At 44.6% G+C, this 22,514-nt stretch overlaps 1 protein-coding gene across 8 annotated transcripts in view; it reads right to left on the bottom strand.

Moving 5' to 3' along the window:
- PITPNM2 (phosphatidylinositol transfer protein membrane associated 2) overlaps window positions 1–22,514 on the bottom strand; it is a 1,082,174-nt gene that overhangs the window by 655,101 nt on the left and 404,559 nt on the right. For all 8 annotated transcript variants that reach the window (XM_085633970.1, XM_085633975.1, XM_085633974.1 and 5 more), the window contains one exon: window positions 2,468–2,638. In XM_085633970.1, the coding sequence (XP_085490096.1) occupies window positions 2,468–2,545 (78 nt within the window). In that variant the 5' untranslated portion in view covers window positions 2,546–2,638. The remainder of the gene's footprint in view (window positions 1–2,467; window positions 2,639–22,514) is intronic.

Genomic DNA, 22,514 nt, shown 5'->3' with positions numbered 1-22,514 from the left:
AATTCGACACGAGCATAGGTACAACTGAGGTACACGAGGCGAGGACATAAATAGTTGACTCTATAAAACATTTGGAAGATACAATCAAGCAAAGAGTGGAGGGCAAGGTAGTGACAAGTTGCTAACATGTAGACGGATCTAGCATCATTATAGGTAGTATGACGTCTCGGAGCAAGACAATGAATGCACAAGGGAGCTTACTATCTTAAGTAAAAATGCTATCGCAGAAGAATGGTTAAAAAGCATGAGAAAATGAGGCATGTTATCAAATATGAGAAATTAAAATGCATTGTGTAGCAAACAACTCTTCTGAGCTATAAGGCACTGCAGTGTTCGAGGAGAAAGTGAGGTCTACATAATGTATTCTGTAATACATACAATGTGGAAATACAACATGATACAGAACGTCTTAAAAGAAATATTGCTTGACGTCATTTCAGAGCTTGACCATTCACTTGTGTTTTTGAGGGACTCTGTCTGTGCAGTTGCTCTCTTTGCTCTTTATTTGTCGGTGTGAAGCAGGGGCATCTTGTTAGCTCGGTGTGCATGAGATAAATGTACCAAGACCACAAGAGTGGTAAATTGCATGAGCTGTGTCCCCGGTTGTCCAACGTAGGCCCACGAAGGCTTGGTTCACGCTGGATTTCTACATAAAATAACTTTACAGACATTAGCACTCATTGTGTGACCAGCGAGAATATGTACAGGTCAAACTTTACCGGGGTAAAAACGTTACTACACCATTTCAAGTTTGACAAGTCAGATTAAAGGGTAGAATGTGGTTTTGGGCTTAATTCAGGGCAAACCCAAGTGGTTTCCCTCGCCCCGAAATGAAAAACCTGGAGCCAGAACTTGTTTTTTTACCCCACATGAATTCCTCCAGATAAAGCCAGTTGGAATTTCTGCGGGGAACAAATGCAGGCCTGGGAGTAATGTGCACAACCTGTAAATGTCAAATCATTTAATTGCTGCCTCCTCACCAAAATGGGAATCATGTTTTCTAGCAGTTATTCTATAGGGTGTTAAAAACTGCAAACAAAATAAAGCCTTTTGGTAGAACTTCAGGCACACCCACTAATCCAGACAAAACTGACATGCACTGGTGTTTCGCAATTTATCAACAATCGATGTATGCAAGTGAGCTCATGAGGCAGAGGAGAAATGGTCTGTTACATTCTTCTTACAGTAAATACCAAATATGAAATTAAAACTATACTGTAAGCAAATGAGCTCTCACCTGTGAGGGACTTTAAATGTCAAATTAGAAATGATAAAAAAGAAATGTTCATTCTTGTCTTTTATTTTTTCACATTATCAGACCTAGCCGCAATTTCCCCTTGCCATGTTTGAAACCTTCAGATAGTCCTGGCCTCTTAACCAACAGCACTTGGAGGGGTTTCTGAGCCACAGTTAGAATTGTTACAATCGTAATAGCGAATCTACAAGTTCGGATATGCAGTACAGCTATAAACATATTTAACATTTGGAACATTCACTGATGTTCAGCTATCCCTTTTAATAGCACCCTCAAATGTATGATTGCCAACACGCTTTTTATTGGCAGACATGTCTTGCCAAGAACGTCCACAGTGTGATGTTTTAAAGGAAGTCAGGGGGTGGGATAAGGGGGTTTATTTGAAGCCCCTCTTTGACACCTACTCGCAGCTTGGACATGATAGGCCCCTTTCAGCGAGACTCACCATCTATGTTTTCTTTCACTACATGACAACACTGTTTTTTAGATCGATGTTTGACTGGAACAGAAAGTAGACCCACGCACCAAAATACAAATGGCCTGTATTAGCGAATCAGCTAAACAAGTGACCCACATATGCAAATCAGCAGTTTTAAACTTGTAAAGGCATGCTCTAAAGGTGTTGTGCAAGGTATGGGGGACTGCTTGCATTTCTGTTTTCTACAGACAATGTTTGTGGTAATATCACGGAAATAAAAAATGAAAGCCAGTCCAGTAGACCATAAAACTGGCTCAACAGACAGCCAGAAAAGCAGCCCACACACTGACCAATCAGACCACCTGTTCTGGCACTGCCAGATTGCCCTATAGGCCCGTCTGACCCTGATGTAGGACTGTTTTCCCCACGGACTGGCTAAGTGTTCTTTAGGCCAAAGCCTCACATCCCCTTAACATCACTTTAGGCCTCTCAAGGCTGTGTGTGTGGGGGGGGGGGGGGGGGGGGGGAGGCTGTTCAACATTTTGAAGACCACTTCTCTATACAATATCACCCATTGAAACTTCATGACTTAGTGAGAATCTGTAGATCTTTGATATATATGTACATTAATGCAATGCTTTAATACATTCTTCAACCAAATTTGGTAACGTTTGCTTTGTGGTTCAAGGACAGAACACGCCAACATAATGCAGACACCAATAAACCGATTTGTAGAAAGAGCTGAAGTCAAGGATTCAGCATTGACGACCTTTTTAAAACATACAGCCACCAACCTGGATCATGTAGAGCTGGGCGATGCGATACTCGTCCACCGTCATGGGAAGGGGGATACGATATTCCTTAATGAGCATCTTGAGACCCCTGCTAATTCCTTCTGTTTAAAAACACTGTCCAGGGGGTGCTCTAGAGACCGCTCCTTAAATACTCGATTTCATTGAGAAGCCCTAAAACAATATAGCAGAAAATTGAAATGTTATTGTCAAGTACTGATAAGGAATCCTAACAGCAGGGTGAACAGTCAAGCCAACAACAATATAGCGTAACAGCCCGCTGCTGAGGGCATTACCAGTCGTTAAAAGCCTTGTACCCAAGTTATAAGCCGAAGCCACAGGCGAGGTCCTATAAACATCCGATATAGCCTGAGGCATAAGAGCTAGAAAGCTGTTATAACATTCCATCCTCAAAGGTATACATTTCCTAAATTTAACAATGAAAAACAATAAGACAAACATTGGAATGTTGAATCAGAAGGTCCATGCCTGTCATTGGTTGCCGCCTCCCACTCCATTGTCTTCAATGGAGCTCCCAACATTCCATTCCATTGTTCTGAACAGGGAGTTCACTTTGGTTGGGCAGAATTTTATGCTATAACTGAGGTTGCTGAGGCTTTCAAAGTGTTCCAAAGAACCTCCTGCAGGGTGGGCCCCCAACATCATTTATTTATTATTTTCAGGGTGTTAAACACACTATCGAGCTGCCTTTGCCATTATTATGTATCGAGGTTTCCATGATTCAGATAGCAGAGACGCAGCTGACCCTCACGGGATAGCCCCCAGCAATTACGTCAAGCACAACGTTTTGGGTCAGGGGAATTAGTTCATTTCTCATTCCAAAAATTGGGACACAGATATTGATGTGCTGAAGTATACAAAGCTAATCAATATTATATGAATGAATCCAGAGCAGGCACCAACACATATACATGTTCTCAACTTAGGGGCATATTTACAAGGAGTTAACGCCACCAGAGCGTCACTTTTTCCGATGTTCAGGTGGCATTAACTCATTAGCCCTATTTATAAGGCAGCGTTAAGCCACTTAACGTGGCTTAACGCTGCCTTTTAAATATAGAAGGTGGCGTTAAGCCACTCAATGCGGCTTAACGCTGCCATGTAAATAATGCCCCTATTCACACAGCACTTAGTGTGAAATAGGCGTGCAGTGGGTGTTGCAGTGGACGTTCCGCCGTATCACCCATTGCTTTTTGACGTTGGCCCATATTTACAAGGAATTGGGCAGCACCAAAAATACTGCCAAGGAATACCTGGTCTTAAGCAGGCGATACGAGGAGAAATGCTTTATTTCTCCTCATATCTTGCTCAATCCACGTGTGCTGCATTCTGCAGCACACATAGATGGAGCAACTCGCCTGTAAAGATTGTTTATGTGCAGAAAGGAGTCCCTTCCTGCACATAAACAATTGCCCCTGCAGCGCAGGGACCCTAGCAACATGGCACTAGGGTGCCTTTGCTGGTGCTAGGCAGTTTTTTTAGCACCAGCGCTATGGGTAACGCAGAGGTGTGCTGCATTCTTGTGAAAACGGGGCATCCCTGCATTTTGAAACTGTTGGAGCAAGGCGTTACCAATTTTGGCGTAACACCGCACTCTGCTAGTTTCTTGTAAATGTGCCCCTTAGATCTCTCAGGTGTCTATTTAACAAAGATTCCAAAAATTGATGTCCTAAATAAGAGATACAGTCTCCTAGCGTTAGTATACATTAAATGCTTCAGGGGGGGGGGCGCTAGGTGGCGCACAACCGAAATGGCCGCTCCTCTGTGAGGCTCCGGTAGCTCGGCCTCATAATCCTGCATTTATCCTCTTCATACCGGGAGAAAACTGCCCATAGCGTCTGTCGCTAGCGTAACAAGGTGCCCTCCAGATCCGGTGTCAATTTCACCCTCCCCGGACCCCCGGTGTCCTCCATCGAAAGAACTCTTGGCTGCAGCGGGGGACGGGCGCGAAGCTGCATGGTGCCCTCTGCGGCTGCTGCCGCTACGCAAGCCCCCGGTCCAACACGTGGCGCTGGGCTGCGGCCCCGGATTGCCGGCTAGCACCATTGCACAGGATCTGTTTACTCCGCGTCCTTCAACTGACCCACGTCTCACCATGGTGAGCCCCACACCTCCAGCTCCCTATTATTTCGGCAGCTACATCGTGGAGGTGGTGGAAACGGCTGTACATCGGACCTGGCCCAGACGTACACGGTGGGTGCGCACAGCGACCACATTCGCATTGGACGGCCTAGCCGTGGTCTCGGGCCCTCACCATTATCTGCTCTTCGCTGCCCACCCGAACTAGAGTGCCACTCCCTACCAAACATTATAGGGAGAAGCAGACACTCTACTGCTCCAGTCTCGGCTGAGTCCTGTGCAGCGTGGTGAGTGACCACCGCCTGCGACCTACATCTGTGGTGGGGAGCTGCTACACCGAGGCCTTGCCGCCTCTCCACCCCACCCTTCTTCGGACTCCCAGGTCAGTTTGCAATGAGGTATCTGATCCTCTTACACCGAGGCACAACTAACATTATAGGAGCCCACACCGGTGCAAGAAGCTGGAACTTGAACCCGCCGTAGCTCCTCTAAACTGCAACAGAGGCACTTGAGTTGTCCCGCGACAAGATTCCAGAGTATCCCACTGGTGGTGGTCCACGCCTGACGCTGACCGGTTTGCCTGATGTATAGACTTTTGCTCCTACTCACGCTGTGACAATACACCTGCCTTAAGTCAGGCCCTCTCCGCTAAAGTCTCGACATAAGAAACCAGCTGCCTCCTATTACTTCTATCCTCCATGCGGTTTGGGTGGTGCCTTATCCGGATCCGTTCCTGGGCCCTCTTTCCTGATTACTGTACGGCCTGGCTCAGACGGAGTACCAACGACATTTCAGGACGTAAGGCCCAATCAAGCTCACCTTGCCAACATGGAGAAGCTGGAGGGCTGGCAATCCAAGCTTGCTTTTGATGCAAAGAAGATGGTCACTAGTTCATGTACGGAGGAACAAGCACAAACAGCTGAGGACTCATCCCAAGCACAATCTTCCACTTCGGACGATGAGGTAAAAACATTACTGCTGGCGATGCAGCACAGTCTCACGGTGTTGTCAGGCAAGATGGACATGATGAACAGTCGTTTAGACTTCCTGTTGCTGAAGGTGGATAAGCATGATGAGCAAATCAAGGAGACAGAATGGAGGATCTCAGACACGGAAGACACTACGTCTCAAATTCATCAGCAAATGACGCAAATGGACAAGCTCCTGAAATAATCGCCTCCAAAAACAAAGACCTGGATGCTAGAAGTCGCAGGAATAACATACGTGTCATAAGCATTTCAGAAACCACAAACACTGGTCTTATGGAAGACTTCATCGAACGCCTCCTGCGCGACACCTTTGGAGCAGGTGCCTTCTCCCCTCACTTGACTGTGGAGCGTGCACACCGGTCTCTCGGCCCTCGCCCTCCTCCGGGCGGCATCCAAGTCCTATTGTTGCTCGGCTCCTTAACTACCGAGACCGGGACACCGCACTCTGGTTGGCACGCGAGAAGAAGACATTGACATATGAAGGCATCAAATTTACTATCTATCCCGACTTCACTGTAGCTGTACAGGAGGCTCGCCGCAAGTTCCTCACAGTGAAACAAAAGCTCCGTATGGCGCAAATTGACTTTGCACTCCTGTATCCGGCGCGCCTAAGCGTCACCCATCAAGGCAAGTAAAGCATATTTGTGAACCCACAGCAAGTTGAAGAGTTCCTCAAACGCATCAACCGACATTCATCTCGCCGGAATTCCGATGAACGCTCCTCCACTCCACATTCTCCTGAGGCCGATGGCCCCTAGTAGCAGTGGAAACAGCCGGAACATTCCGAAGCCCCCAGTCCTCTATAAACTAGACTGTCACTCTGCTACCCTACGTCTCTTCATCCCATATGCAGCGGGACAATTCTTTACTCCCATTGGCGGCTTGATCTACATTCTACTAGATGACGTCAGCTATGTGTACCTAGCACCCTTGGTGCAACTTCTTGTTACACAGTGGGCTACTTATATGACTTTGACACTTGTACTTTTCCACCATGGGATAGTGCTGAGCACCCTTCCACTGTTTCTCCAGGTGTCCCCCTGCTGCTAACGCAGCTGTCTGTGGGCATTGGGAGATGGGAGGTACCTGTGGCCCACCAGCGGTCCCCCTCATATGTGTGATTCCCCACAAGACTCTCTTCTAAGTTGGTCTTGTTTGACCTGGTTTGATCAGTTTTAGTATTGTTGGGCTCAGGGTGGGAAATGTAGTTCCGGCACAATTGGGGTGCTGGTGTGGGTGGGGTGGGAGGGGGGTAGAGGGCTTGCTTCCATGTCCATTGTTAACTATTTTGCTGCAGCCCGACAGACAGGCGTATGGTATTACATCGCTTCTTACACACAGTTCACAGCAGACACGCTGCCACTTATCACACACCTTTGGCATCTATGGCTGACTTGACGGCTCATCGGAGCTTACAGATCGTCTCTTGGAATGTACGGGGGCTGGGGGACCCACGAAAGTGTCGCCAGCTATTGGCGTACTTAGATAGGTATCAAATACATATCGCGCTACTCCAAGAAACACATATTATTCCATTACATCCCACTGCATCTGCTAATAAGTGGTCAGACCACCGACTATTCTCCTCGTATTCCTCCTACGCCAGAGGCACGGCTATACTTATTAAATAACAGACTCCGTTTGCCTTAGCTGGTACATTACTTGATCACAATGGAAGATACTCTATTGCATGGGGACGACTGGGCACAGACTCCATCACCCTGGTGAGTTGTTATGGCCCGAATGTTGACACTCCTGAGTTTTTCACTGTGCTATGGAGGAACATTTTGGACATCGGCTCTACCCATATAATATGGGGCGGGGATTTTAACGTGGCTCTTAACCCAGCTGAAGACAGATCGAATCCCGCACCACATCATTATAATAGGTCATACCACGTCCTGCAGGGAATCAAGACGGAAACTGGTTTACTGGACGCCTGGCGTCACTTTCACGCACTCACACGGAGGGAACACACTTTAGAACGCAAGCTGCCTCCTGGGCACGTTTAGATTATTATCTCGTGGACTAGGTCCCTCGATAAAAGATGTCACACACCTGGCCAGAACATATTCCGACCACTCCCCGGTTAAACTTACAATTGCCCCACCTGGGTATAACAAACCACGCCACACTTGGAGGTTACAACCCTTAACGCTGCTAGATGCGGTATTTCACAGCGAATTGGGAGACGAAATTCAAGACTTCTTCCAAAGAAATAGAGGTTCTGTAGATATTGTGGAAACTATCTGGGAAGCCTTTAAGGTGACAGTCCGGGGATTTTGTATCTCCAAAGGCTTGGGAGTACTCAGGGGCATACAGGGTACACTTTGACGATTAGAAGCAGAACTTAAGGACCTAGAGACACAACTGAGTATGGGAGGAGGTATGGACATTCAGCATGAATTCTGGGAAAAACTATCGGAATACACCGCAACTGCAGATCGGGAAATTAAATTTAAAGGGAAATATAGTGTGGCCCGGCGATACGGCGAAGGGGAGAGACCTGGGAAGGCCCTAGCCGAAACCATACGCCGACCACGCTTCTCCAATTGTATACTGGAGATCTCTGGTCCTGGAGAGACATTGCAACGCGACACTGCTGATATACTTACTACATTCACCACCCACTATTCAGCACTTTATACTTCACAGCGGAGGGATCATTTCGAGCTGGACAGCTTTCTAGGGGACATAGCCCTTGGGTGGTTGGGTGATTAGCAGAGGGAGTTTCTATGCGCCCCCTCCGAACTGGACAAAATCCGAGAGGCCATCATGCAGATGAAGACCGGGAAGGCCCCTGGTCTTGACGGACTGCCTGCTGAATTCTATCAAACTTATATAGACCTGATGCCCCAATCTTAAAGGAGCTATATGAAGAATTGCTCGAGACTAGTACACTTCCCCCTTCCATGAGAGAGGCACTTATCACATCTCTGCTCAAACCTGGAAAATCACCTGTTCACTGCGATTCCTATCGGCCGTTATCCCTCATTAACTGCGAAACTAAAATCTTGGCAAAGGTTATTGCAAATCGCCTAGCCCTATTAATTGAAAAGTTAGTGCTCCCTGATCAGGCAGGTTTTGTCCCGGGCAGAGCGACCACACACAATCTCCGTACCCTATTCTCCATTTTACAGAATGTTGCTCCTGAAATGCCGCTGGCTGTGGTTTATTGGACGCCACTAAAGCGTTTGACTCTGTTGAATGGGATTATGTACTCGGGGTGCTACAGCGTATGGAGTTTCCTACTTTATTCATGTCCTGGATAAGACTGCTATATCAGCTCCCGATGGCAAGAGTCTTAATCAATGGTCATCTGTCGGATGCATTCCCCATATCTAGAGGCACGCGACAAGGGTGCCCACTCTCACCCCTACTCTTTGCGCTCGCAATCGAAGTCTTGGCGTCTAAATTGCAGCAGCATCACCAAGACAAAGCTCTGCAATGCAACCTACGACAAATCCTTATATCTTTATATGCGGATGACATCACCCTCTATGTAAGAAATCCACAGGATAATTTAAACCCACTCCTGCGAGAATGTATAGTTTACGGGAAACTCTCTGGGGTTCATATAAATTGGGGCAAGTTGCAACTATTTCCCTTAACACCTGCAGCCTCTCGATTCCCCTTGGACTTCCTACTGGAATGGTGTGACTCGGACTTACGCTATCTCAGGATTGGAATATCTAGAGATAGAGTTGAGCTGACGCAACTTAACTATGGTACTGCCATACATCGTATTGCAGAAAATGTCACTCGATGGATCTCCCTGCCGCTGTCCTTGGCAGGATGAGCTGCATTGATTAAAATGGTGGTTCTTCCACAAATACTATACCTTTTTTTAAGTATCCCATATCACCCCGGTCGACATTTTTTCCAGACACTCCGGTCAGAAATAATAAGGCTGATATGGTGGGGCAAATAACCACGACTACAATGGAAAGTGCTTACACAGCCATATGCCCGGGGGGCTTTGATGTACCGGATTTCGAACTGTACTACACATGTGCGCAGGCCCATTATGCTTACTACTGGTTCCACCCCCCCTAGATATATGCCACAGATTGCAGTGGAGCACTGGTTAGCGGACCCCATCCCCTTGGATGGCATGCTGAGCGCACCCCCCAACACGCGTGACACTGCGCCTACCAAGATTACATGTACAGTAGACGCTTGGCGTCGCATTCTGGCTCTCCTTCAATGTCCGATGTTATACTCACCGCTTCTCCACTCTCCTATCATCCACGCATGCCACTACTACAAGAAACAGGGTTCCTCAAACCCCGTGAGCGCACCAAAATCACCACATGGGGAGATCTCTACCAAAATGGGAAATTTTGAACCTCTGAACATCTCTTTCAAGGGCTGCAACCCTCCTCGCTGGATATATTTCTTTATGTCCGGCTCTATCAAGGCATACGACCTATCACCGCAGAGTTTCCTCAGGAACCCCCCACCTTGGCTCCCTTACATATGCTGCTACGCACTGCATCGCCAGGGCACCTGGTCTCCATGCTTTACCACACTATACGCACCCAACAGGTGGAGCCTCCCAGCTCTTCTCGTGCAAAGTGGAATCTGGAACTAGGGTACGACATAACAGACGACCAATGGACATATTGCTGCCTTCTAACAGAACAAATATCTGCCAGTGCTAGGCTACGCATTACACACTATAAATTCCTGCAATGCCTATATTATACCCCTGTTAAAAAGCTCTGATTTAATTTGAGAACTACAGACAGATGTGCGAGATGTGGCAGTCCAGGGGCTGACTTTTTACACCTGGGCTGGGATTGCCCACGAGTGAGTGAATACTGGGCCAAAGTTTTCGATGCCTTAGACTAGATGGTTCCCATTACTTTAGAGTGCACACCTTTAATAGCATTGTTAGGCTACACTAAACTTATTCCCAAGTCATGTTGCAATTATCTCGCCATTGCATTATTGTTAGCTAAGCGTAGAGTGGCTGCAGATGGGGTAGAGAGTTCAAGGAGTGGCTTGAGGACTTGATATATTGGCAAAAACAATTGATTCTGTATGTTGAAACATTGCCCCGTGCCTCGAAGCCAAGAAATATATGGAGTCCCCTACAGGGCTACCTTCTCGCACGCTCGACAGAATCCCCGTCTGACATGCCGGAGGCACTGGCGCAGTGAAGGTCCTCACCTTTCAGAACTGTGTTACATGCTAGACATTCATGCCGAATTTAATGATATTTGCATTATTGTTATAATGAATCTACTGTGGTGTGTGTTATATTCCACAATCCATTCGTGATTATGTTGTGGACTCTGCTGCGCTGTCATGGTCCCTTGTGAGTTTCTGTAACTAGCCCAGTGACTTGTGTTTTCTCTGCCAAGCATGTGCCTTTAACTTGATATGTAAAGAGCAGTAAGTACGCCCGTATGATGTACCGAATTCACATTTCATCTAACTGTACTGCATATTGTGTACCCACCTGTGTGAAGATGCAATTGCTTCTATTTTATTCTACTATGTCTGATGAATGCTGCTAAGAATTGTTCTGTAATCTTCTTGTATTAAATTTTTTTTTTTTATTAAAATAAAAAAAAATCTACAAAAACAAAAGAATGGGTGTCAAAGGAAAGAACGCGCAACCTGCAAAATTTCACACAATTAGTAATTTTGATCCACAATTGTCCTAGTGCGGTGCTTTCAACTTGAGGATAGGCACCCTAATCCTCAAAACAACAATCAAAGATTGATTCACGTATTTTCTCTTGTCGAAGCACTCGCAAATTAACCATCAACGTCTCCTGTTACAGTCACAAAACTAGATACACATTAATGTGGGCTTCTCTTCTTCTTTTATTTTCATTTGAATCTCCAAACTTCTTTATTCATAACATTCTTCCACTCCCAACGCGTTTCGTCGATAGGGATTAACCCATGCGACTTCCTCAGGGCTGGAAGCAATAAATAATATACATTGGAGTATAGAAACTCAATTGTTTCATGTCCAATAGCCCACATTACTTCCATGTGCAAAGGAAAAAACATGCTGTGTGACTTCACACTGTTATTATAATAACATATTTGCATATAATTGATATATTAAACACTTTGACCCATTGATTGGATATCCAATCCAGATAATCCTCCACCATTGTAACAGTGAACAATTTGCACTTTCGTGATGGCACCATTCTCCCAACAGTGAACCACACCATATATTCATGCCTCTAAATAAATCCAATCAGTACCTTAATCTTGTGTAACTGTCTCCTATGTTCCAAAAATTACAAAAAACACCTAGTAAAACACACTGCGGAGCACAAGAGGCAAGAATGGCGAGGATAAACAGAACTTCTTAATAATATACACATACCTTCGTGTACTTTGACAGCAGCCTGATCTCAATTGACCAACGAAGCCATCAGACAGTGCAAATTCAGCAAAATGAGGCGAGGGGTGGGAGAATGGGACAGGTGGGTGTTGGTGGGAAAGGCCCACGAAATAAACAGCCTAATGTCTTTCACAACAATCAAGGTGCCAACGTGCAGCTTTCAACAGCCTCACGTCACTGTAATACACAGTAAACATGCAGAACTCCAAAAAAAGAGCAAACTCTGCAGACGTGGATGGTCGTACAGAGGGTGTCCGCAGGGTAGTGAGCTGAGGGCTAAAGTATTGTTGGGCACATATTATTTGAAGTCATGTTTTGCCTTATGCTTCTTGCCACAAAGATGCAGTTTTAAGCGTTATAATCAGGGCCACTGAAAGTGCCTGGCGATGAAGGACCAAATTAAACTGTAGAATTGACTAAATTATACAAGAAAAGGCAAATTATGCAGCATATTACGCAAATAAAGGTATGATATGTGCCACATTCTGTGGCATTTCTATCTGGCAGTTTAGACATTGTAATGACAATTGTTACAAAAGGAACTTGATGCTCAAAAACACTTCGTTTGATAAAGGCAGCTACACACATTCATCAAATGCTAATAAAAATGTTATCCAACAACAATTAATGACCCGGTCTGTATGAATGCCCTGAAATGCTGTTTTATTGACACGTAATTTGTATTTTCCAGATTGATAACAATTGTATACAACATATACAATGTTACACCCAGCAAAAATACATCTACGTGCGCACGTTTCATACGAAAAGGTGTCACCTATTTCCTTGCACATTCAATTTATGTTCTAAAATTTGTATTACTTTGATTGCGTTCACACCACAGGGCCTCTAAAGCAGTTCTCTCTATTCAGAAACACACTCCAGCAGAGTTCATTTTCATTATGCACACGTCAAAGAGGTGCTGTTTAGATTCAGAGTTTACAATCGGCATAAAAGGTTTATAACTTCTATTCCAAAACAATGAATACATGCAGTCCTGGAGAGAGGGCTTTGTTAAATTGAAAAATAGGAAACATATTACAAATACCCAGCAAAGGGCAAAAGCAATAAAAGGCCACTGTGATTTACATTACTGAAGATGGCACTGCCCACGAAGGCGGTGGACCCTTTCAGAATCAGAAACCAGTGGAACTCTCAGTATCAGCTGGGCAGGGAAGTGTGTCCGATAAAGTCCCCTGCACCAGTTTTTAAATGAATTACCGCATTTAAATGACTCCTCTTGCACACAAACTCCTCTCCATCAGGGCCGGCTTTAGCGCTGTTGGCGCCCGGTGTGACAATCATTTTTGGCGCCCCCACATCCCATGCCCGCCTCCTTGGATTCTCTCACTACCATGGGGCAAAAGTGTCCCTCATCTCTCCAATCATAAGCTATTGCTAAACACAGCGCCCCCCCCCCCGAGGTCAGTGCCCCCTCCACAGGTCAGCGCCCAGTGAGACTGCACCAGTCACACTGCCCTAAAGCTGGCCCTGCTCTTAATTGTACCATATAGAAACTGAAGGAAAGCGAGATCTAGTCAGTGTGCCCAAGATCACAGAGGCTGAGCAGGGACCTGGAGACAGAAATGCCTTGTCTGTTCAATCGCCACCCCACACTTGATAATGGGCTGGTTGTACTATATGACTGGCCACAAAAAAAAGTGATTGCAAATTGTGCATCATAGGTCACATCACCAAAAACTCCAGTCACAGAGGTTCGCAGAACAACCTTTATAATGAATATTAATTAGAAACGTTGCTACTTGTGACCCTTTGTAATTGGCTACAAACACAGGGATGGTGGCCTGCAAGCAACAGCAGACCACCATCTATGTGTTTGCTTTTCCAAAAGAGTAACCTTTAAAAAATGTTTAAAAAGAAGCCTGCGCTCCTTAAAGGAACCGTAGCTGCTTTAAAAAAAAAAGGTTTCCCATTTGTGAAAACATAGAGGAAGCATGAAGCATGGGTGGGAGTCCTTTTAAACACACAGGAGATCTCCCCACGCCATAGGGCTCAGGAGATGTCCCCAGGCTTGATTCTTACAGTTGTAGAACAGGGAACTAAGGCTTCTCTTGATGTAAAAATAGTTCTTACTGCCCCTTTTTAGGTCGAGCCTGAGTCAGCGCGCATGCGCTGCTCTGCGAGACTTGTTGTAGCGGAGTATAGAAGAGAAGCCCTGCCCACTTTCCTCCGATATTTTTCATTGGCTAGTGTCATTGTCCTTCGTAAACGCTGGCATGCCAGTCATTATTAGGGTTGTTAGTCCCTCCTTGGTACCGCCTTGTCTGCATTTGTAACCTCCCATGGCGACTGGCCCTTTTACTTCGGATGTGACACAGTATGTCTTATTTAGTCTGTAACCACTCCTATCTTTAATGGGTTTCTCCTACTGCAGGCACGATGTGCTTTCCTCGCTATGCCCGATTTTACTTTCAAGCAGCCCCGGACAATGGGGGCCGCGTCTTTGAAGTGAAATAGGTCTCCCATTTACAAGAGTTTGAGCTATTGTTAATGTAAATGACAATAGCTTAAACTCTTGTAAATGTGAGATCTATTGCATTGCAAACGCTTGTTGTTGTGTGATGTTCACAGAAACACCCACAAGCCCACTTCTACAGCATAAAGTGTGCACACCCTCTACTGGTAGACAAGTCCACAAATCCTGCTTCTTTGAATCACCACTGGGAATGCCCATGCACAAAGCAAAGGTTTTTGGTGCGAGGAATGCAGGGTCACCCAGTCCTTTAGCGTCTTGGCGTCTGTTTTAGCTCAGTGCTATTATTGAGTTATTGTTAGTCTTGGGCTAGGGTCAGTTTGGGAGTTGTTAGTGACTAATGGACACTGTTTGATACCAGTAATGTCTTGGGGCTGATTTAGAGTTGGGTGGTAATGGAAAATGCTCTGATTTGTGGCCGAAGCACCAAGTCCTCAGCTGTGATGTTCTCCAGTGGGAAACCCACCAGAGGAATTTACCTATTCTCAGTGCTTAATTTGAGCCATGGTTGCAGGTGGAGCCCACCGGCACTCATATTTGAGGACCAGCACCTATTTTTCCACATGTGACTGATCCAGAGCAAGAGAAAGGATAAAACACAAAAAGGGGAAGAAAGGGGAAGAGAAAGACAGAAAAACACTAACCGAGGGAGAAAACAGGGGTTAAAAAGACCCTGCAAGAGTGAGTTAAAGGGGCCGGAAGTATCCGGTGGGGGTTGAATGAGGTGCGAGGTGGAATCAAGACTAGGCAGCTTTGACATTTGGCACTCCCTACACTCCGTAGCGCTACATATTCTATGCGATTGGTAGGCCAGAGGTAATTGCACCGAAGCACTTTCCACCTGTGGAGAATCCTCCAATGGGGTCATTAATAATCGCCCATCTCTACATCAGGCCCTGTGTGCCTCAGTGTGTTGATGTCTGTACTGCTTTTCTGAAGGTGTTGGCTTAGTGGTTAGGGGCTGGTAGTGGCACGGTGACTGTGTGACCACAGTGGCTCGATGACGTACTGTTGCAGTGTCTTGGTGCCTGAATTGGCTTCGTGCCGGTATTTGCTTGGTTTTGGTGTCAGTTTTAGTGTCTGTGTTTCCTCTGTGTCTCGATGTCAGCACCGGGTGAGTGGCTTGCTCTTTCGATGTCGGTGTTGGCCAGGGCCCACTTCGCAGTGCATATTCTGTGCAGGAGCCAGACTTACACATGAACAGGACTGACAGTGCACGCGACACTGACAGCGGATTTACAGATCCGGCTCCGTCTGCGGAGGGGCCAGTTGTGCCCTCAGATCATGTTTCTACAGGACACGCCGCGCTCCGCTGTGTGCTCAACCCCTGCACAGGGAGACTGCCTGAGGCTTCTCCATACTGTTAAATGGCACTGAAAAGAGCAGCCACTTACGCAGGGCACGATTCACAAAGTGACTTCACCTTACGCACGCAAATGGCTTGATTTACGACTGCACCATATTCACAAAAGCTGGTCTCGCACTCTGTTTACTCATGCACCTTATTACCCCACGATTATCTAATTGCATGAGTAAATCCTTCTTTTGTTGCACCGGATGGGGGAGAGGATGACCACGAACACGTGGTTTTGTGGGTAATCACATCAAGGGCAGGAGTAAATTCTCTTTCAAAGTTGGAATGGAACTCCCCACAAAATTGTAAAAGTTGACGGGTAAGGGGTGTTTCCTCTACTGGGAAAAGTATTTGTCCCCAGAGAGAAAGAATGGTTATTGCAGAAATGTAATGGCATATCCCAGTGGGCAATTTTACACTGTGTGTGTGTATATATATATATATATATATATATATATATATATATATATATATATATATATATATATATATATATATATATATATATATATATATATATATATATATATATATATATATATATATATATATATATATATATATATATATATATATATATATATATATATATATATATATATATATATATATATATATATATATATATATATATATATATATATATATATATATATATATATATATATATATATATATATATATATATATATATACATACAAGTAGAAAGCATTTCACGTAGTCACACGTGAAATTTATATTTTTGTAGGAGTACAAATGGAAACAGAATACTGTCACAGGTTCCCAGACCTACTCTTCGTAACCTTCGAGAATTTCTTACGTGTAGAAATTTGCACCCAAGCCATATCGTAACCCTTCAAATGAGATGTTTGAAATAAGCCAAAAGCTTTTTTTCAATGAGCAAGTATGACTTACTCCTGAATATTGAGCTGTGAGTCACTTGCAAGTAAGTCGCACGTTGTGCAACAGGACCCTGGTGCCTTGGCTTCCAATCCGCTTCCTGATGGGGGAAGTCTCCACGAGAATCCACGGATCCCCGTCTCCCAGGTCTTTGATCCTCTGCTCTCTTCGAGCTACTCTGCATTTTACAAAAGGCACAAACAAGTACCTTAGGAAGACACACTCCAGAGCTCCTGGCACAGTTATAAACCCAGAATGTTTACGCTTCATTACCTCATGCACTTATTCACCCACTCATTCACTCACAAAATCATTCCCCGCTCACACATTGCCCCACACACTCTCTCACACTCTTTCCCATCTCTCTCGCTCACTTCATGTGTCATTATTTTACTCATTCATTCCCTCGCTTAGTCATACATGGTCTTGCCCACACATTCATACATTTATTCACTCATGCACTTAATTATTCTCTTGTTCATTGGCACACATGTCCACTCCCTTGGTTTTCTCATTTATTGATTCATTCTTCCCACCCTTACCTGTTCACCGATCGATTAGCATTATTATGATTATTACTATATATATATTGAGTGAGTTTATCATTAAAACATCTCTAAGTGCCGCCCTGCAGGTCTGCTGATGGTGGACTAGACATTGCAACACACCCCTGGACACAGTGGGTTTGAGTGGTCTACAAGGACCAGGAAACGGACATAGAAGGATTAGTGCTTCCTAACTCAGCCTTGGGAAAAACATCCGAGCGAAACACATACCGGCTGAGTTTGTGGTATCTTGGAACGACTGGCAGCGAAGCTAACCCCTTTGAAACTGAAACATAGCGAGGGGTATCATGAATACGCTGTGCCCCTTCCAGTTGTTATTAGGGTTATATTAACTACCTAAATGGGATCTAGAGGTCAGTATCTGGCACTTGGGGATCTGTGGTGCATGCTGGACACTCGCCCTATTTCAGGAAGACTTGCACCATGTGCTTTACCGCATTGAGGGAAAATTTGTACTCTGTCACAAGAGATATTGTGCTTATCTGATAAGCTCCTCAGTGTAAAAACATGTACGAGGTTGATTAAAAAAGACTTGTTTTCTCTACACTTAATTTTAAGATTTTCAGGTGCAGAGATGATGCAAATAATAATCCACACACATTTTTCTTATTACTGTTGAGTAATGCCACTGAACATCTTTAACCTCTTCAATGCCCATGACGAGCTGGTCTCGTCATGGGCCGCGGTGGCGCTGTGCCCATGACGAGACCAGCTCGTCATAAACCCCGCCCGCTAATACAACGGCCGGCACAGGGCGGGGAAAGGGGCGGGCACTGAAGGGGTTAAGAATGGTTCTCGAGTTCCTGTTATGACTCCCTCTCTCCTCCCACCAAAACAAAGTTTTAATTAGGAGCCAGAGGGTTCCCATGTAGTTAGACTCTTTTGCCATCATTGGACACTTCAGAATCAGAAGACGCGTTTGGCCGGCAATGACCTGATCACTGCAGCATCATTGACGTGTTTCTGGTCCGCTCTTGACCAGTGTTTTTAGTGTAGGTGCGGAAGGGGCCCAAGTTTATTCACATTTTCTCATCCTATCTCTTTTCACAGGTTTTAATTTTTCCATGGGATAAACTAACCACAATCTGGACCATCACAATCATAATGGGGGAGATCTGGGAAGATTAAAAAAATGTGCTATGCTGAACCTTGAGGCCAAGAGCTTCTGCGTAAGACGTTTCCCACACAATGTGTTGAGTAGTATTCAGAGTCAGGGGTTCTAACTTCAACTCAATCGCTGTTATGATTCTAATATGATCTATTATATGTGTCCAGTATGCTTGGATAATGCTACTTCACCACCACGTATGCGCCATTGTTCATCGCGCTCCAACCCTCCCCCACTTCCAGCAGAGCTCATCTGGCCCAAACACTTCATGTAAATGAACAGGGGTTCTGTACCGCCATAGTAAAAGTTTATAACTATTCTCCGTGTGTTGATTGCATATGGACGCTTTAGCTGCCCTGGACCATATATTCAACCATAGTAAAATTGTATAACTATTCTTCTTGTGTTGACTGCATATGGAAGCCTTAACTGCCCTGGATCACACATCCAATCACTACTCTTCGGTGACTTGTATTCCTAATTCGGTTTCACAGGTTGCTAAGTGGGTTTGGCTGGTTGTTGGGATGAAAAGACTTTAAGCTAACACGCCTCCATCCTGCAGTTTGCTGTCAATTGCTGTTACGCAATGGAACAAATACACCGAATAGGACTTGAGCGTCCACTGCGGGTCCAGCATGAACATTTTCACTGCAGATCATCGAGATACTCTCAGACTATTTAATGATTAGGACTCCCGGTTTTATGGTATTTTTTTTTTTTTTTTAACATTTCCGTCTGTATTTATCCAGATTTATTTATTGCTAATTTTATCTGTATTTATTCATATTTATTTTGGGTTTTGTGAAAAAATGAATCTGAAATGAGTATATTTCTACATTTATTTGACCGATAAATATGCACTCATGCCTGAACGACTGACAGGTTTCAGGGATATAAACACACTCAGATGATAAAACATGCTCTTATAAGAAAACTTGCACATTTTAATATCAAGGTTGTGCATATCTATTGCTGTTTAAGTCTCTTTATTAAAATTCTTTACATTTTGTAACCACCTTACCTTTTGCTCGACAGATCTATTGGTCTGGAAGTCATGAGTGACAGCATTTAGAATCACTCAAAAATCAATCCAATTTCCGTTTTTATCCATATTTAAAAATAAATACAGACAGGAAAACAAAAGGTTTTCTGTCTGTATTTATCTGTAAAAATCAGTAAAAACGGAAAACGGGAGCCCTATTAATGGTTTCCATTATGATACGTTGAGCTGGATTCTCAAACTCAATTGTTGTGAATTCAAAATCCAAGTCCTGATTTACAGAATCAGGACAGGCAGGATTCCAATCCTTGCACATTTGTTCACGCAGAAAAGCTACCAGCATGACGGAATTTACTTATGCCCACATATTCTACTGGCAATGATTGTGCGGTTGTTGGTGAAAACGCACAGTTCCAGTTAGCAACCTTTTCTCGATAGGTTGCCGCCATGATAATGCTTTCAGGTTTACTCTCGTCAATGTGAGGAGTAAATATGTTTTTTAGAGTGGGGATAGGGAGGTACCACCTCAGACAAAAAAAAAGGGGGGGGGAAACGTTTCTCCAGAGAGAAAAGAGAGGTAAAAAAGTCTTCAAATTAAAATGCATGTATGCACCACATTTCTACATATGGAAAAGTAGAGCTCTCGCATTTCTGTACACCCTATGGGTCTGAATAGTCCGGGGAATCTGCAACTATCACAGAATCTTAGAAGTACTCATGGAATTTTTGGGGGAATTTCTACAAAGTCAAACACTTACTCTAAACCTAGGAGTAAAATTACAGGAGTACATTTTTTACTTTTTGCTGGGTCCCTTTGTGAACTCAGCCAGCTGCCTGTAAGACTTGACTCAGCTCTTATAGAACCGTGTTAGACTTCCCTTGTGAAGGGTATGGCTTAAGCCCAATTTTCTCCAAGAAAGCGGCAATGGACGGCCATGGATGGGTTCCAATGAGGTTCAAACGGCTTCTCGATATCTTGTGCCGTTCTGGTGTTCCAGCTGAAGACTAAAGACCTGGGGGATTCCCCGAATACATTGGAAAGTGCTTTTACAGAAACAGTATATCGCCCACCGCCGCCTGATTATGAGGCTGTATTGATCCCGCCAACCAAAAAGGCTGAACAACTCTGAACTGCCTGAACAAGTATGGATAGAACAATTAGTCTGTCAAATGCACCATTACCTCTTCCGCAGTTAACTAAAAACCAGTTCCACACTAGGTGTGTTGGATGACGTTGCAGCCTCACAGGGAGTTGTGGGACAGGGATGGGAGAGAGGAGGGGGGTGGAGGAGACAGAAGTAGTGGCTATAAAGGGGAAGGCAGGGGGAACTAGGTGAAGCATGCGTACGTAGAATTCGGACTTAACTGCTGTGGTTGGGGGGGTTTCAGTTACTGTTTGTTTACTGTATAACATCTGTGCGTTCACATGAGATGTATGCTCTGTAACACTTTACATAAGATATCCACGGAATCACACCACGTCTGTACGTTGGACTTTACCCCTGCTGACGCGATACATATGATGTAGCTCAATCGAGATCGGTGGCTATAAAGTCACTTGGATACGGAATGGTTATTCTCAGCCCATAAGTGAGAACGGAGCGTCACTATCAGACGACTTTATTTGACGTTGTGATGAAATGTTGGCAATTGTATCGCACATGTATGTAAATGATGTGGGTAATAAGTAATAAAACAGATTTAAACAAAAAAAAAAACAGTTCCAACAAAACCCACTGGGCCCATGCACAGCAAACACCAATTTAAGAACCTGCTCCCAGCACACCTGGCAAATGGAAAGCAATAAGCAGCCAATGAGCATGTGGATCAAAAGGATGTTTCCTTGACGCAAGATGTGAACCAATTACGCCATGTACAAAAAGGAGATAGTTCTCACACGCTGTTCTTCAGGATGGTTGCCTAGTTTTATTTTCTCACAAAAATCCCAAAACCAATTTCCTCTGGATGGGATAAGACACACTCAAGGAAAACAAACATCTGCCCGAACACATTTGTTTCAAACATATTGCGTACTGTCTGCCGTCTATTTCCCGCTATTTAAATCTTATCAAACAAAGTGTATTAATGGAGGCGCGATCACCAAATGCATTAGCACTGAAGATCAATGTCTTAGGCTGGCACAATTCTCTTTCTGCAGTAACGAGTCCTGCCAAGGTCTTAACATCATCGGTTGGCTCAGGTTTGATGAACACTGCTTTTTCCCAAAACGCCTCTGAGTCACGACTTGCTGGGAAGGTCTGTCAAGTTTTCCTTCAGTACGCACCCAACAGCAGCCTGGTCACGGCCTAGAGACAGCCATCTTCAGATGAAGGATGCTCGGGCTGAGAGGTTACTCTCCAGCAGCAGTGAGGTGGACCAGAATCCAGCAAACCTATCAACATCCATGATGGTCACTCATGATTGGCTACTGCCCGTCAGATATTAAACATGAGCAAGGCGGAGTCTGGGCTGACATTTTGGAGCACAAATTAAGACCAAGTGGAACAAAATGGATCTAAAACAACCAGTTCTGTGCCCAAATGTAAGAGCAGCAGACCGTGAGTGTGCTACACTCTTTCCTATACCTCAGTTCATGACACTTTATTTGTTAGAAATATTTGGAATGTTCCTAATAATACATTCGAAATGTTTGATTAATATAGTTTGTTTCGCTGTTTTTCTGCCCTTTTACCCACAACAAATGCACTATGACTTTATAGCAACAATAACTCACGCACAGACACCACAATGTCTAAGGAGAGGAAACAACATTTTAGCAAAAAACCGACACAGCCTGAAAAGCAATGGTACATAAGGGTACTGACCACTAGTTGACTTCAGTGGGTACCGGAGACTTGAATACCATTGTCAGAGAGTTACCGCTAGGTAAAGTGCATGCATAATGGGAGTCACTATGAACATAAAGTGACTATTCTGCAGACCCAACACGAGATTAATAGAAGCAAAGCAAGGACAAGAGAAAGAATAATGTGCACATTTTAATAACAAGGTATACCGTGTACAGTCCTGTGCACTCACGAAATGGCTGAAACATGTTGACAGTTCCTGGCTAGAGAAGAGATAACTTTTGAATAAAATTCAGAAAAGTGTTCCTATCCTTTCAAACCCCAAGCACAAACAAGCTAATCCTCACTTTCAGTC

This window comes from Triturus cristatus, chromosome 11, assembly GCF_964204655.1.
Source record: "Triturus cristatus chromosome 11, aTriCri1.1, whole genome shotgun sequence".
NCBI lineage: Eukaryota > Metazoa > Chordata > Amphibia > Caudata > Salamandridae > Triturus > Triturus cristatus.
Note: the sequence above shows the minus strand (reverse complement) of the source record. Positions and strands in the feature narration are given on the sequence as shown.